At 37.1% G+C, this 17036-nt stretch overlaps 3 protein-coding genes and 1 long non-coding RNA gene across 7 annotated transcripts in view; 1 reads left to right on the forward strand and 3 right to left on the reverse strand.

The window, feature by feature from the left end:
• The first annotated feature begins 1239 nt into the window (after nt 1-1239).
• Nucleotides 1240-5167, forward strand: nebl (nebulette). The gene is made up of 7 exons (XM_082172443.1): nt 1240-1560; nt 1690-1784; nt 1953-2037; nt 3076-3183; nt 3626-3803; nt 3943-4049; nt 4168-5167. The coding sequence occupies exons 1-7, from the start codon at nt 1492-1494 to the stop codon at nt 4342-4344; spliced, it is 819 nt and encodes a 272-aa protein (XP_082028569.1). The 5' UTR covers nt 1240-1491; the 3' UTR covers nt 4345-5167.
• A 137-nt stretch (nt 5168-5304) lies between these two features.
• riok1 (RIO kinase 1 (yeast)) lies at nt 5305-12936 on the reverse strand. Its single transcript, XM_082172430.1, has 17 exons — nt 12755-12936; nt 12223-12439; nt 11977-12067; nt 11776-11845; nt 11419-11461; nt 11229-11321; nt 10960-11072; nt 10798-10878; nt 10620-10706; nt 8669-8806; nt 8481-8584; nt 8276-8382; nt 8079-8144; nt 6206-6325; nt 6070-6123; nt 5667-5813; nt 5305-5586 (listed from the first exon to the last, which is right to left on the reverse strand). The coding sequence occupies exons 1-17, from the start codon at nt 12907-12909 to the stop codon at nt 5482-5484; spliced, it is 1791 nt and encodes a 596-aa protein (XP_082028556.1). The 5' UTR covers nt 12910-12936; the 3' UTR covers nt 5305-5481.
• Nucleotides 6425-8072, reverse strand: LOC309500728. The gene is made up of 2 exons (XR_014206671.1): nt 6933-8072; nt 6425-6563 (listed from the first exon to the last, which is right to left on the reverse strand). It is a non-coding gene; the product is annotated as an uncharacterized lncRNA (long non-coding RNA).
• Nucleotides 12937-13282: 346 nt separating the features above from the next.
• The window catches only part of rreb1b (ras responsive element binding protein 1b), a 37220-nt gene continuing 33466 nt past the window's right edge, over nt 13283-17036 (reverse strand). For all 4 annotated transcript variants that reach the window (XM_082172427.1, XM_082172426.1, XM_082172428.1 and 1 more), the window contains one exon: nt 13283-15707. In XM_082172427.1, the coding sequence (XP_082028553.1) occupies nt 15193-15707 (515 nt within the window). In that variant the 3' untranslated portion in view covers nt 13283-15192. The remainder of the gene's footprint in view (nt 15708-17036) is intronic.

Genomic DNA, 17036 nt, shown 5'->3' on the forward strand with positions numbered 1-17036 from the left:
GGCCTGGCGGCACTCTTGGGTAGATACGGTCACAGCATGATGACGAGATCCAAATCCTATTGGTGCACCACTGCACCCATCTCGATTTTGTTCTTGGTCAGTAGTCTAAGCTTTTCACGCTTGGTCTTCAAAATTACATGAAAAATGAAGCTGTCTAAACTAGACATTAGCAAGGTTATACTGTGCAAACCGAGTCCACATATAAAGATGTCGCCGAGGACGTAAAACCAACTAAATCCATAGGGCTATCACCTGCGGCGCAAACAGCGTAGGTGGATCATCAAATTGTATGATTACAATGTAAATGTATCTAACAACTCTTAATACGCATGAAATAGCTGGAATAGTTTGTATTTTATGCAAATCCAGCTATTCAGGCCTTTCACAAAAAATGTTAGGAAGACCACATTTAATCAAAACGGATTACAGTATATTTGCGCTAATTTTTTTCTTATAGACATTTTATATAAATTGCACTTATAAGAAATATGTTGTAGCCTACTCTCCCATGAGATGACTCCAGAGCAGTAGCATTTAATACGTTTTATTTGTCATAGAGCGGTTCGCCTCATGGGGGCAGACATGTTAAGATCACATTATTTATCAGTCTAATATAATAACTTTATCTCGCTAATGTTGTTATTGAGAACTAACCTGATTGCGGATAGATTTATTTTAGTAAATAACTTTGTGATGGTACTTTCTCATTGCTAGTTGTAATAAATTAAAAACCATGCAGCATAAAAAACTGAGCACAAGCTGGAAATTCACTTTTTTTCTTTTTACTAACGATTGTAAAAATCCAAGCAATATATCCATGACATAACTTTAATATCTACTTGAAAGTCAAGTATTTACACTGACAATTCATCTGTCTTAATACTCCTAACATTCTCCCAAAGGCGCATCCTGTATTCTGTCGGTGTTCTACTGCCCTCTTTAGGCATTATAATGCCATTACTTGCAACGGCTTCTGACCGCTACTCAACAGCCTATAAATCACAGAATTACCAAGATGTGATGTTATTCATGTCTCTTTAGGGCAGATTTGATGGGTGAAGAGAGAAACTAAATAAGACAATTAATTTAGATCCTGTAAAACATTTTGTCAGATCTTTAACAAAATACCATTAAGACGAAATAAATAGTCACGCTAACAAGCCTAACTCTTTATTTAGACACGTTGTATACTTTTTTTTGGCTCATTGTGCACCTACAGAACAGTCCATTCCCCACGGTCAGTGTTTGAGAGCTCCTCCAACAGTCAGTCTCAGTGGGTGATGTTTGGTGAAATCTCACGCTTTGCTCCTGTTCCCTCACTGCGAGACCAGCGACACGCGGATAAACACTCGCGAGCCATGCGAATATAAAACTCTGCGACACAAACTTACCGCATTCTGCAGCAAATCTGACACATCTGATATATTTTACAATAAATTAGTGGATTATCGAAGTTATGCTATTTTCCCGGATCATCACAACAGCTTGAAAATGAACCCTCATTGCGCGCGCTGTGGGAAAATTGTCTACGCAACTGAGAAAGTGAACTGCCTGGACAAGGTATATTATATAGGCTATACTCTCTTATTTCCGATGCTTTTAAGGGAAAATGTATACATTCTTGTCTATAACGTTCTTTCATAATTATCTACCAAAAGCTTTATGTTTCCGTCTTCCCACATTTTACAGTATTGGCACAAAGGATGCTTCCATTGTGAAGTGTGTAAAATGACTCTCAACATGAACAACTACAAGGGATATGAGAAGAAGCCCTACTGCAACGCGTATGTTATTGTCAAAAATACTATACACTTATATGTTCATACATTCTTTGGTAATTTGAAGTCTTATAAAAAGTGTTCATATGTGTTTTTGATACGAGTAAGATATTCGAACATGAATATGATAAGAGTCCAAAAGCCCAAAATGACTCTCCTCCTTTCTCCAAAAAGGCACTACCCAAAACAGACCTTTACAATTGTGACAGACACCCCTGAGAACCTACGGCTGAGACAGCAAAGCGAGCTCCAAAGTCAGGTAAGAGCACTTGTTCACTATGTGAGGTGTTGTACATTGTAATATTACACATGATAAAAATTAAATGTGAGAATACTGCTCAAAATCTAAAGGGGGGAATGTCTAGGGTAGGATAATGTTATTTGTTGCTATTGGTAGAGACATTTCAAAGGGATAACATGAGACAAAATTGTTTACGCCTGTGTGAGTGTTTTGGCTGCCAGTGAGGGACTGGGTGTGATACTTTGAGGTCAGCATGGAGAAAAGCAAGGCAGCTGTCTACTCGGTGGTGCACGGGCCGATCCCCTCAGCTTCTCCACCTGGCAGCACAAAAGATGCTGCCAAGTCAATACTGTGGCCGACCTAATCCTGGCATTATCACAGGATTCATTTTTCTGAAGTATTGGTCAACAAGCTGTGAAAATACATTTTGTGTATTTCATCTATTGCTCATACTTTGTGTTAGCGATCTGAAGAAAAAAACAAAACAAACATCCAGATCTCCCTTGCAACATGTTAGATTTAGCTGTATTTGGCCAAGCAGTCATTAGTGTGGCTCGCCAATGTATTAGATTTCTCTAATACATAAAATAAGTAAGCTTGACCAGAGTTCTTGTGGGGAGAAGAATTTATTGAAGGTAGTAGTGTAGCACAGTTCTTCAGCAGTGATGTTTGCATGTCGGCCTTCAAAGAATCTTAACCCAAAGTTCTGTCTGTGTGACAGAACTTTATACATGAAGACAAAAGGGCTACATACAATAGAAAACTGTTAGGACCTCCCACAGGAGATTGATCTACACCGCAATCTACTCTGAGCAATGTTGTTTCTTTGGCATTCACACCTATCAGTTTCTCTAGGCCATACGTCTGTATGGGCCATTTGGTTCACACCTTTATAGACAGTTTCAGTTGATTGCATCTTGAGGCACAGTAACAGTGTAAATGCATCTGACTAAAGTTAACTGAAAATACACATGATCTTTCAAACTGCATAATGCACTTAAAATCACCCAGAAAACCTTACCAATTCCCTGGTAAAATGGTTTTCTTGTTCTTCAGGTCAAGTACAGGAAGGATTTTGAACAGAGCAAGGGTCAGGGCTTCAAATTCGCCTTGGATACTCCAGAGCTGCAGAGACTGAGGAAGGCCCAGGATCAGATCAGTAACGTATGCTGGAAAATGTAGCTGAATGAAAAACACAAATATGTACACTTGATCAATTAGTGTACTAAATATGCAAGCATTAATGATTAGTCCAACACACATACTGTTCATAAGTTTGGGGTCGGTAAGATTTTGTGATGCTTTTGGAAAGAACTTATGCTCAACAAAGCTGCATTTAGTAATATTGTGAAATATTATTACCATTAAAACAATAATTTTTCTATTGTAATATGTTTCAGTCTTCAGTGTCACATGATCCTTCAGAAATCATTCTAATATGCTGCTCAAGAAACATTTATTATCAATGTTGAAAACATTCAATACATTCAATATACATGCTGCTTAATATTTTTGTGGAAATTATAAAAAAAATAATAATAAACTGAACTGTATTATAAACCACACTTGTATGTGCATGAAACAGGTGATATCTCCATTTTTGCAGGCAAAGTATCACAAGGATTTTGAGGCGTCAGGTTTGCATGGGGTCACTCAGGGAATGCGTGGAACGTACCTGGTACGGCCTCAGATGGCGCCTAACCATGAGACGGTGGGAAACGGCACACACAAGGGTGTCCATCAGTGCATCATGGAGATGGATCGAAGACCTGGTGTCATTGTGGGTAAGTTCACTAATGTGAGATGCTCACACTTGGTAATACAACCTAAAAAAGGGGGAAAAGAACAACAAAACCAGTATACTAGCTCTAAATATAAATATTACCATTGAAGATCAAGATCATCCTGGTGATTGTGTTTTAGCACCTGTTCTTCCTGGTGCCTACTATTCCAGTGGCCACAGCTACATGCATCAGACCAGCATGCATTCACTGAGGTCAATGCAGCTGAGGTCACAACACAGGAGTATGGTGAGTCCTCATTTTTCTAGCATATTATATATTATCTGACTACACCATGTTTTTGATTAAGAATGCATTCAGTAGTGTAAAATACTTACTATTGATGCACTCAAACTTGGGTCACCAGACTGTGTACAGGGCCCTGTATGACTACGCAGCGCAGGATTACGATGAGGTGTCATTCCGGGATGGTGACATCATTCAGAACGTGCAGCCGATCGACGAAGGCTGGATGTATGGAACGGTACAGCGGACGGGGAGATCAGGTATGCTGCCTGCCAACTACGTAGAGGGCATTCGCTAGGTGTCCTACGCCTCAAATGAAACAGCGTATCTGAATTGTTCATCGGCATCAAATGTTTGTAAACAGTCAAAGGTACAGCTCGTTTTTAATAGTGCTGATTGTCCCACTTTGTAAGTGTTTATAATGTTATATAATTTCTCATTCTGTTACTGTTCAAAAGTTTGAGGTCAATAAGATTTTTTTATAAAGAAATGTATATTTCTACTAAACAAGACATTTATTATGTTAAAAAAGGTTTCCATTTTCAAACAAATGCTGTTCTTTTTAACTTTCTATTTAGTCCTGATAAAAATAAAAAAATCAGTTTATATAAAAAAAAAATGATTAAGCAGCACAACTTTTTTCACAATTGATAATTAGAAATGTTTCTTGAGCAGAAAATCAGCATCTTAGAATGATTTCTGAAATATCATGTTACACTGAAGAGTAATCATGCTTAACATATCAGCTTTGCCATCACAGGAATAATTACACTTTTTAATTTATATACAATAGAAGTTATTTGAAATTATTTCACATTACTGTATGTTGACATTTGAAATAAATGCAGCATTGATGTGCATAAGAGGCTTCTTTCAAAAAAAATGTTTTCGGTGACAGTAACATGTACATGTAGTTAATAATTATCAAGTACTTATTTGTGTACTTAAACAGTAATAATGTCCCTGAAATAAAGTGATACCAAAAAAATCTTACCAGCCCGAACTTTTGAATGGTAGTGTACTTAATGCAATGTTAAATGTACAAGATGTAAAGAGAATGTGTATGTAAAATGTAAAGAGGTTTTTGCCACTTAAATATTTAAAAAAGCATAATTTTTAACAGCATGTTGACTTGTAAAACATGAATATTTGTGTAAACTGTTCTGCACAATGTATATTAAATGTTCCATTACAGCAAAAATGTAATTGATTTGTCAGTCTAAAATAAAACATGACATTTAACCTACTAGTCAAGCAGTATGATCAGAGAAAAATATAAGTTTATTAAAAAGAATACTTTTAATAAACGTTTCAAAAACATTTACATACAGATGTTTAAAAAGTTGTCAGAGTTCCCAGCTTCAATATTGGTACCATTAGCCATGTAGCATTTCTGCTGTAAGCTCAGTTCACCTTCATCCGAACCGCTTTCTTTTCATTTCTTCTTTTTGACAGCCTTCTCCTTGCGCTTTTTCAAATGCTTTGGAACTTTAGATTTTCTTTTCTCCCTCTGAGCTTCTTTAACCAATTTCTTTCTTTCCTGAAAGACAGAAATACCAGCATATTCTTAACCACTGAACACAATTCATCTGTGCGACATTTTCTGTTCCCAATAGGTACCTTTCTGTCCAGTTGTGCTTCCTCACTGAGGTTGCCAACCTCCTGTGTCTCTTCCCCTTCTGATTTCTCCTCTTCATCTTCATCCTCCTCCTCATCCTCAGAGCTTGAGCCATCATCTTTTGTGGAGTCTTGCAGTATCGACGGTACCTGCCAAAAAAATTTAAAATCAGCAACAGCATTTTTAATCAGATTACTCATTGTCATGACGTTTGAGTTTGGCGACGGCTGTTGTTTATATACTCGGCCTTAATCCTCCCACATGCCATGTAGGCAAAGAAAACTCCAAAGAGAATTATGCAAAGACTTAGTGGATGCATTAATAGCAAAAACAAATCTTGGCCACATAAGGTGTCTTAAACTTAATCTTTAATATACCAAATGGTCTTTTTAAAAACAAACTCACCTTTTGCACACCAGAAAGGTCCTTCCTGAGGCCTGTCACTGTCTGGTATAGGATCTGTAATGGAAAAGCATAATTTTAACAACTTATCAATTCTCACTCCATTAATCAATTGTTCATTCAGGATGACGAGACGTACATTTTCAGAGTGTGTATCTTCAGAAGAATGCTCCTCCTTGTTCCTCAACATTGTGTCCACATCCCTCTCATAATGGGTGACTTCATTAAGTGTGCGTGGAATATAGGCTCTCTTAAACACCTGTTTTGAATTGAGACATCCACATGCAAGATGTTAGACAGGGTTCCCACACCAATTATTTTCATGACTTTTCCAGTTTCATGATTACATGAAATTACATTTTTATAGTGATAGCCAGGAGTACCCATTTATATGAAACCTTGGAATTGAAACAATGATATTTATTTAACAATGTCAAACATCTCCAGTACTACTATCAATACTGGTATTTATATACATTTATTTATATATATCAGGGCTCAACATTAAAGTCCAACTGAAATCAAAATGGACCGTATTTACTTTGTTAGCGCATATTACTAGTCTTGTGGTGAACAATTAATCCGTGCAAGTTAAAACACACAAAAAAAATTTTTGGCTTCGTAATCTTTAATCAAAATCTGAAAATGCCCCTCCCCTCTGCATTGGAGGACCTTCCCTGATGACGTAGGTTTGAGGACTTGGGTTGGGAAACGCTTAACCACTCCCCTCAAATCGTTAGTCTGTAATGAGCGAGAGATGGAGAGGAGGAGCGCTAGAGTAAAACCCTGCCCTCTGTTCAATATTCCTTTTCACTGGGAAATACGTCACAGCACTGGAGAAAAGTCGTTTGGAACTTCCGGTTCACGCGGACTTTAACGTTTGTCCGGGACAAGTGGATTTTTTGAAGTGAAAGAGAATTTTACTTGCCCGAACAAACAAGTAGCCTGATTAAAACGTCAATCAAATAAATAAATAAATAAACCAACTAGTGAATCACTAAAACGAGAGAATGATTCTGATTTCATTACATTTATTGCAAGTTGCGATCGATAGTAAATAATAAATGTATTACTAACGGTAACAAGGTTGCGCTGTTGAGGCTCGCGCAGCCTCTCAAAGAGAAATTAAACAAATGAGCGCAGCACACACAAAAGAAACTCATTTAACAACATACTGCTGATAAAAATTCTAAATGTGGAGTTTATATTTTTGACATGATACAGTTCTCACATGACGAGTGCTGTTTTCCTGAATACCATTACAATTGAAAATGTGACATTGACAGTTCAATAAACAGTTAAATTTAGTCACTTACATTTTAGACGCAATATTGACCTTTTCTGTTCGCAGCAGAATCATAGCGCATTTCACAGCAACACTCAACCGTGTTTTCATTACTGAATGATGCAGAAGGTGCAGAAATGACAATATGCAGATGTAAATATATCTAAGCTGATTGAACACTGATGAGAATATTGCTTCAGAATAAATTATATTTACAACAATTGTTTTTTTTCCCGGACAAGCAACTTAATTTTATAGTTAATTTTAATTTGACTAAACTTACTTCAGTTATTTGCCAAAGAAACATTTCTAATTTTTGTTTGTGTAGTTTTTTAAGAGTACATTTTTCAAGTTAAGTTTTTCTTTGATTATTTACATTTTATTTGTTTTATTTTAATTAATTACAACTATTTTTAATAATGTACGTTAAAAATAACAACATTGGCTTTTTCTCTACACACACACACTCACAAAGAGCAATATCCAGCCAATTAAATATTTTAAAGCAGGGCAAAACCTGAAAAAAAATAATTTACTATTTTACATATTTTAAAAGTAAATCATATTTACTACAGAAAGACTTTAATGACATTTTCACCCATTTCTATTACTTTTCCAGGCCTGCAAATGGCAATTTAAAAATGCGACATATTTGTCCATGACTATGGAAACTCTGGAAGTTAGGACGGGGAAACAAAATGTTAAGAACTGTTAAAAGTAAGTGCACCTCCTCATGAACTTTGTCCTGATTGGATCTTTCCTCTGCAGTTCTTTCAGACGCTATCTCCATGGCCTGAAGATAAACCACAAACATTAGTCAAAATACAACTTTAGATCAACACTACAACACACAGTTTGATAAGATTGTACAATAATCAGGAGAAAGAGAAACACTGTAAAAGACTAATGATGACAATAACTGACCTTGTCCAAGTACTGATTAATGTTGTCAGTTGTGATGGAGGGGTCCGTGACAAACTCAAACAGCTCGCGTACAGTCATAACTGCTACATTATGTTTTTGGAAAAAGTCTGAGGGAGTAAAAAAGTTAATTAGAATCTAAAAAAAAATGTTTGTTCATATTAATATTAATAATGTATTTGCTAACCATGAGGTTGCACATGCTTACCGTTGACGTTGCTGCAATCTTTGCGAAGAAACTCCAGAGCATGAGGATGATCGTGCTCAACAGACTGAGAGACGTCGATAATATAAGCATCTCCGTTATGATACCTAACACAACCATGTACAACTGAACATCAACAAACATTACATGATACTTGGAAATCATGTGTGCATAATATAAAGTCAGCTTACAGAATATTGAACTCGCTAAGGTCAGCGTGGACCAGATGAGCTTCATTGTACATTATTCTCATGTCCTGGATGATCTGCAGGTAGAGCTCCCGGGCTTTGGATTCAGAAAGGACAGCATTCTTCAGTAGAGGGGCAGGCCTGAGAAACACACAAACAAGATCACTTGAAAACTGGATCAGAATGATCTGTATTTGGAATCCCATGTTTTGTTATCCAGGTAATCCATCTAACTTTTGTGCCAGTTTTTCAAAGCAAAATTGAATTGGATCACCCATATCCAGATACACACTTTTTTCAGATTACCAAATCCGGATTACTATTGCTCTCAATGGGATCACATATCACAATGTAGGCTACTAGCAATGTAAAAAAACAACAGGTAGAATAGTCAATGTGGGGTCACTTTAGGTGTTTTTATTTGAAGGGAAAGAACAGCACAGCAAAACAATACAAACATCCCCTTTCATTTTAAATTTCCTTTAAACAGTCGGACCCTTTACGGAGCCCTTAAAGGGACATGCTGATAGAAAAAATACTAGATAAAACTACATTTAAAAATAATCAAATGTTTGCAATGCATTCACCCAAGAAACTAAGTTGCAAAGACCTGAGAAGTTTTACGATCATATGCAAAATATTTGCGAAAAGCAGTAAAATATAATTTTTCCTCCCATCACCATTTCCCTTAAAGCCCGGGACACACCAAGCCGACGGTCGGCTGTCGGGCAGTTTTTGTGCGTAGGCCGACTAAGTTTTCTCAGTATATTTCGCACCGTCGGCTGAAATTGGTCCTCATCGGCTTTTTTTCGCCTGATTCGACATGTTGGCCGTCGGTAAGAGAGAACTCTGATTGGCTGTTCAGCTTAGTGAACAAGTCAGTGCATGAGAATAATAGCAAAACAGCGAGCAAAGAAGTCAAAACGGTACAGATAGAAGGCTGTTCTAATGTTACTAGTGTTCCTTGGCGAATATTTCAATATCAACATGAGCGGAGTGGAACAAAGAAAGTGTTTAGCAGGAATGATATTCAAAACGGTAAGCACGCACTTCTTTGTTTATGGTTTGTGTATCTGTAGCCTGCAGCGTCGGTTTCCCTTTCTGAATGACGAATATAGATGAATATTATCTGCAGAAATAGACAGTTGTCTTATTTACACGCAGGCGCAGAACGCGCATTCTAGCTGACAGTCGGCTGTAGTTCTCTCGGTGTGTTCAAGTGCAGTCTTTTCCCCCGACGCAGGCGACGCACGGCGACAACACAGTCGGCTTTCATCAGTGCTAGTTCTTTGGCGACGGTTTGGTGTGTTTTGGGTTAAGGGGCTCCATAGCCTCTCATCTGACCCACAACAAATTAATAAAAACAAATTTACATGCCATTGTTAGACTTTTTTTACTGGTTCATCTCTGAAGATTGTGTCAACATAGTTTATAAACAGTGATAAAAAAAAGAAAAAGTAAATATTAAATATTATAGTGAATTATATTATAATAATTATTATAGTAAAAAATTTTTAGTTCGATATATACAGCTGTTTGGGGATTTATTTATGGCACCAAAATCTCTTTTCTACTTTACTGTAGGCTACTGAAAGGCTTAATAGGTAGCCTAATATCTACTTCTGACTTATTTCTTCAACAGGTAAACACATTTTTTGACTAGTTTTAAAGTTATTACATTTTTGTTCCTGAAATCTACCCTTCTGCTGGGATCAGCTAAATTCTTTGGATCAAAGGTATCCCGATCTTACTAAAATGTTTTTATAAGATCCAGATCAAAACCAAGATTGGATTTTGTGATCCAATCCTTTTTTTCTTCTGAACAACCCACTCAAGATTTGACCCAATCCGATCAGATAACTTTTGAACAACTGGGCCCTGGGAGTATCATCTAGGAAAAGTTGAAAACCTTGAAACAATAGAAGTATTGGTGTATATGTAAATGCCTACATACATGTCATCCCGACCGATGAAGCTCATGACGAGGACGTGGCTCCGCAACATGATGGGCTCTGGACTGAGAATCTGTGCAGTCTGTAGTCTTGATGTAAATGCATTCACATCAGTGATAAAAGCCAACGTCATAAATTAAGTTCATGAAAGAAAAAAAGAAAAGGCATAATAATGCTCACCTGATCAAGTTTCTCATTTCCTTCTCGGCCCAAGTGCGCACCATTTTTCTAGGATTGCCCTTGCAATAGCCATGGCGGAACCTAAAATGTATTTCAACATAGAAATTTACTATCAAGGCAGCTAAATAGGACTAAAGGCCTGAAAAAAGAGATATGTCTCACCTGAACTCCCCGCTGACATATTTATCTCTGTCTTTGAATAGCAGAATTGACGTTTTGTATATTTTAATAGCTCTGCTTTCTCCTTTAACAGTGGTTGCATGATACACATTTGCCTGCATTTCAAAACGCAGAAGAGAAATAAAAAAAAATAGAATGGCACAAGAAAACAACAACATTAACATTAGTTCTTAGTAAAATGACTGACACAGACACAATAACACAAGTGTATCGAATAATGCAATACATAATTTCCATTCAGACAAACTTGCCTCTTTGCCTGTGCTGATACAGCCATTGATCTCTGAAATGACGCCTCTGCTGAGCATTTTGAACAGAATCATACGTGTACGGGGGTCCAAAACCTGTGGGGTCACATACAAATATCACACTGAAAAGTGCATCAATTACAACACTGGAGTTCAAGTGAAATCATCACATATGAAGCTTGAGCAAACATACCTGTTCAACCGTAGCTCTGTCTGATTTGTCCTTCACTCGAAACCTGCAGAAATGTATGCGATTCTTAAGATTTAAAAACTTAAACCTGAATGGAAATCATATCCGAGATAGTCTTATTATTGTTAACAAAAAAGTCAAACTAAAACTATTAAAAATAGTTTTTGTTCATTTAAATCAAGCTGAGATAAAAATATAAACATTAGATGAAAAACTGAAATACTAAAACTACAATAAAAAATACATTTAAGCAAAATAGAAATATGAAGAAACAACAACAACTGAAAATATAAAAAATAAAGGCCAATTTAAAAGATTAATGAATACTATAATAGTACATCTGAGGTTAGGATTACATACGTGTCTGCTTCTCTCTGCTTTTGCATCAAAGTGACTTTATTGATCACAGAATCAGCATAGCTCAGTTTATCTGTAAAACCGAGACTTAATTCAAACAGAGAATAATGAATGTATTTTTTTTACTGTAGAAGATACATCTGTAGTACACACATATAGCTTTTCTCTCATTTCATTTGTTGTTAAAATTAATAAAAAGCTTACCGAGGTTTATTTTGTTTTCATATTTCCTCAAGACCTTGTCTGATGGAGTGGACATTTTAATGGACTTATTATTAGAGCTTTGACGGTTAGCCTGGTGGGTGAAAAAACAGAGAACATGCAAATAATGCAACATACAGTAATTTAATGGAAACAAATAACTAGAAACACCATGTTTGTCGTCAACAAAGGGATTCTTTGGCCTTGTGATGATGTGCGGCCATAATCCTTCAAAAATGAATAACTTACCTGTGGATTATTCCCAGTTCTCATTGCAGTGTAGCGCTTTGTAAAGTCTCTTCCTCCTGAATCGTTCCAATCCCATTCATCGTCCTCTTCATCATCATCATAGTCGTAGTCCTCATCATTTTCACCTTGCGTGTCATTTTCAAAGGATTGTAAAGTAACTTCATGGAGTCGGTTCTCCAGCGAGGGCTTGTCAGGGACGGGACTGATTTCAGCCTCACTGTGAAATACCACACATTGCCTTCACGTTACCAAAGCAGTCACATTAATTCCAGTTTGTAACGTTACCTCTGAAAGATGATACCCGTTCAAAGCTTCACAAAACATGACGCAATAAACATACGACAAGATTATACTATTTTGTTAATATATGATCAATTATTGTTTCATTCACTGCTGTCGTCTAAATCATTATCACAATACATGTAACGTTACACATTAGTATATTAATTGTTTTTCCGCGATCGTGGTAACGTTACCCTGTTAAATTACTGACAATCTGTCTCTATCAATTGAAGTGAATCAAGTTTCAAACCTTCCCGTTTCGTTAGCGTCATCAAACTGCCCTGGTACAACCTGATACATCGCGATGAAAAACTCGTCTAAATCCTTGAAATATATCTCAACTAAAAAGGGAATGTAAGGGAGTTTACCCACTACTATCAATACACGCTTATCGCTTACATACATACAGTACACACGCACGCCAGCACACTCACTTCCGGCAACGTGGGTAAGGGTGCTGAGAAGGCTCAAAGAGAGAAACTGATGACGCCAAAATTACACTGGATAATAAAACACACAATAAAAAACACTCAATAAAATGTGTTGATTAATTATTGTACTTGTTGTATACTTATAGTATTATTGTAGATATGGGATGTTGCCAGGGTGTTTTGGTTGATTTGTAGAGCATTGCCATGCAGTCAGAAATGTACCATTTTAAACTAAAATGTAACATGTAGTAACACTGGTGGTACTAAATCTTTGTTTAAATTGATAAATTAACAAAATAAATCTTTATTGTCCCCAGTCACATTACTGAAATAAAACTAAATGTGGAAACTTTTTGACTGTTTTAAGTTTAATTGAGAAAAAAAAAATGTTGACAACTTAATTTCTAACTCTTTCTTAGTGTACATTTAGCCTATTGATTGGTTGATTTATTCGCTTTACATGGTTGAAAAAGCAAAATTCACAAGTTGCCTACATCTGAATTGATCTGACAGATATGTGCAATCCATCTGACAAACATGATCACTGATAATGATGACATTACAATTTCTTGCAGAAAAGGTTTGGTACAATGAAGCCTATCCATGTGAGCACTCTTAACTGTGTAGTTAACAGATCTTCTGTTTTATATATCAGATAGATTACATAGATAAATGCGGATTTCAAAAAGCCCCTGAGAAAGAGAATAACTGAGAAATTCAAATTAGATTAACATGCAAAATCAATATTTTTATAATTATAAAGTCAAACCCATCAAATTATACACTATGGTTCAATGATCTCAAAAAAACATATAGTTGAATTGGTTGAAGGTTTCATTAGCGGACAAACAAAAAGACACACAAAAGATGTAATTATCCAAAGCATCCTAATGTACAAAGTGTCCAAAAATGTAGAGAACCTCACAATCTCAAAGAAGTTCAACAACATTCATCTTTTAGATTCTCCTCGCTGCACAAATTGGATTCTACATGGCTTTTCAAAATTACAACCACATGTTTTAGACTGATCAATAAATACCTGCATAAAATGTTCAGTGTTTTCTGTCCATATAGCTGTGCACACCCTCATGCACTTGTACAAATTTACAAGTACAAAAATCATTACGCACACACAAAGAAATAAAAAAAGAAAATGTGTTTCAACAAATATAAAGACCAGTTAATTTACAATGTTTCTTAAGTTGGCTTTAAATCCAAAGGCTTGCAGCTGTCAAAATGAATAAAAACATATTTTGCCACTGCAAGGACTTTAGTCAAATCCGCTGAATCTCACATGACGTGTTGTGTGGGCATCAGGCCTTATCAAAGTCACTCTATTGCAACAACTAGTGTAAAACTATGTGAATTGTTTTTTTTAAACATTCTTTAACAAATATTGAATAAAGAAGTTTGATTTTTAGTGTGAACACCAGTGTTGAAGTCAAAGTGAATCCTACGGAGTTCCAGTACAAACACAAAATCCAAAAAGGCAAACACAAATCACACTTTAAAGATACATAAAATGTACTCATTCGATACTGTGTGATTCTCAGAAGCACTCTTCTCTCGGATGCACAGGCCTTACAATATAATACTTCACACTCTTAGACACCAGAAGGCGCTGTTTCAAGACTTCCAGCCATTTATACACGTTGTCTGCATCATTTGTCAATGAGGCTCAAAGATGGAGGATAATATACATAGAATAGGCAAATATTGCCAAAAAAACTGATTGGCCGATGATCACCCAAAATAAAAATTACAGAGCTAAACAGCAATTTCATCCAAAATGTATTCAGCCAATCTTGATAATGAAAATAAGTCAGGCACTTCAGCTCTTCAATTCCACAAGAAAAAAAGAAAAAGAAATCAAACAAATTCCATACAGATACTAAAAACATACAGAAATTGACTTAAGAATAATACATTTTAATGCTGATACATAAATCTTCTGTTCATCATATAAATGCTTCTAATTGATTGATATAAAGGTTTTTATATGATTCATTAAAAATCATATAAATAGGATTAAAATTGCTACTGTCCATTTGTGTTTATCCAGATTTTTAGAAAGAAAAAAAAAGCATTAAGGCATCAAGAGAAGAATCACTGTGCTTCAGAAACTGTTCTCCCGTCTTCATCTTTCATGCATACTGTATTATAAGACACATATCAGCAAAGGCCAGGCTTTGTAACTCCTAGTGTTTGTGGAAGCTTCATAAACTATGGCACAAAATCAACACAGTGAATTTTCTCTTCACTGAACAGGCGTCTCTGTCATTTCCTGAGCCGCTGTACAGCTATGGACACTGATTTTTGCAGGTTCTGGGTCAGGTCCTGATTGGGCCTCTACTGAGACAACTAATGGTTCCTCAGTTTGATGCTCCTCCGGTTCAGCCCCATCAGGCTGAGGTTCTTTGGGAGGTTCTTCAGAAGAATTCATCTCCATAGATGTATCTTCAGGAAGCTGCTTCTCTTTAAGGTCCTCCATGTGTCCATCACTCTCTTCTTTTTGGGACACTCCTGCTTTCTCACATTCATTCTCACTCTGGATTGGAGCTGTTGCTTCACTTTCACTTTCAGATGAACACCTGATCTCTTTTCCCTCCAGCACTCCGCCGTCATCTCTTGCTCCATCCATTTCTTCGTTCATTTCTGCCTCATCGGTCCCTTTTTCATCCGTGGGTTTCTGGTGGACACGCTGGTGCCTCACCAGACTGTGCTTCAGGGTGAAGGTACGATGGCAGGTTTGGCACTTATAAGGTCGCTCACCTACAACAAAAAGGTCATTTTATGTGTATCAGCTTTATGTTTGTCTCTTTTTATTGAAAGGTATAATTGGCAAGTATGGCAAATAACAACAAGGCTATGTTCACGCTGCTTAGTGCTCAATTGTGATTTATTGCTCAGATCAGATTTTTTTGTTTGGCTGTTAATTTTTTTATTTTATGCAGCCAATATCAGACTGGAGTGTGAACAAAAGAACAAAGTTGGCACTCAGGATTTAATCGAGCTTTCAATGTAATACTTTTGAGTTTAAATACCTCACTGTCCCCAACTGACCACCTTCGCAGCTGTCTTCCATAAAAACTGAGTGACCAAAGAACTATTGATATGTAACAATTTTGGACTGACTGAATTTAGCGAATGTTGATCTAGAGCAGGGGTGTCCAATCCTGCTCCTGGAGGGACACTGACTACGTTTACATGCAGCCAATATCCGGGTTATGGTCGGGTTAGGGTCACTATTTGGGTTTCTGAAACATTCGGAATAACGCGTTTACATGCGTGAGCAGAGAGAGTTACTCCTGTATACATGGAATTTACAATATCCCGATGTAAACGGCGACGCGCGGTTAGCGTCTGGACGTACGGACTTCCTTAAGACGCAATATGCGTCATTTCCGATTCTTTTTCCTGTATCCAAAGGCAACAACAACAGCAGCAGCATGCGGATAATGAATAGTTCGGGGCAGATAGCGATCGCCTTTGTTTGCGCTTTCCTCCTCGCTTCAAAAGTGTGGTGCTGTGCTGCGTCTCGCCATGTTTACCTCTACTTCTTGTTTACTTCCGGTATACTGCACGCGGGTTTCTGTATGTGCCGTCCCTACTCAAAAGACCAAGATTCCTTGCGAATAGAACATGCGCAGAACACAAATCAATGTCCCTTTTGATGGGGATATGCCGATACGCGTTTACATGACCAAATATTCGGGTTAGAAAGGGGGTACGCCAGGTATAATATCCGGGTTTTTAAAAACCGGGATATGAGCATATCCGGGTTTTTGCCGGTGTTTACATGGCCGTGCGCGACCGGGTTATTGCTAATATCCCGGTTTTGAACGGGTTATTGGCTGCATGTAAACGTAGTCACTGTCCTGCAAAGTTTAGCTCCAACCCCAATTAAACACACCTGAACCAGCTAATCAAGGTATTACTAGGTATACTAGAAACTTCCAGGTAGTTGTGTTGAGGCAAGTTGTAACTAAACTCTGCAGAACAGTGGCCCTCCAGGACACCCTTTTGGACACCCTTGATCAGAGTGATATAAAAGTCGCACAAATTCCGATTGGACTGTTCAGACTGACGTCGCATTGCAAA

This window comes from Leuciscus leuciscus, assembly GCF_965113295.1.
Source record: "Leuciscus leuciscus genome assembly, chromosome: 6".
NCBI classification, from domain to species: Eukaryota; Metazoa; Chordata; class Actinopteri; order Cypriniformes; family Leuciscidae; genus Leuciscus; species Leuciscus leuciscus.

Bases quoted from the DNA above. Each gene is read 5' to 3' on its own strand.
- nebl (XM_082172443.1), top strand. From the start codon at position 1,492: ATGAACCCTCATTGCGCGCGCTGTGGGAAAATTGTCTACGCAACTGAG. The intron at 3,184-3,625 runs GTATGCTGGAAA...CCATTTTTGCAG, and splicing joins CCCAGGATCAGATCAGTAAC to GCAAAGTATCACAAGGATTT. The intron at 4,050-4,167 runs GTGAGTCCTCAT...TTGGGTCACCAG, and splicing joins GGTCACAACACAGGAGTATG to ACTGTGTACAGGGCCCTGTA.
- riok1 (XM_082172430.1), bottom strand. From the start codon at position 12,909: ATGTATGTAAGCGATAAGCGTGTATTGATAGTAGTGGGTAAACTCCCT. The intron at 11,846-11,976 runs GTAAGCTTTTTA...TCGGTTTTACAG, and splicing joins TGAAAACAAAATAAACCTCG to ATAAACTGAGCTATGCTGAT. The intron at 10,707-10,797 runs GTGAGCATTATT...ATTTACATCAAG, and splicing joins GAAATGAGAAACTTGATCAG to ACTACAGACTGCACAGATTC.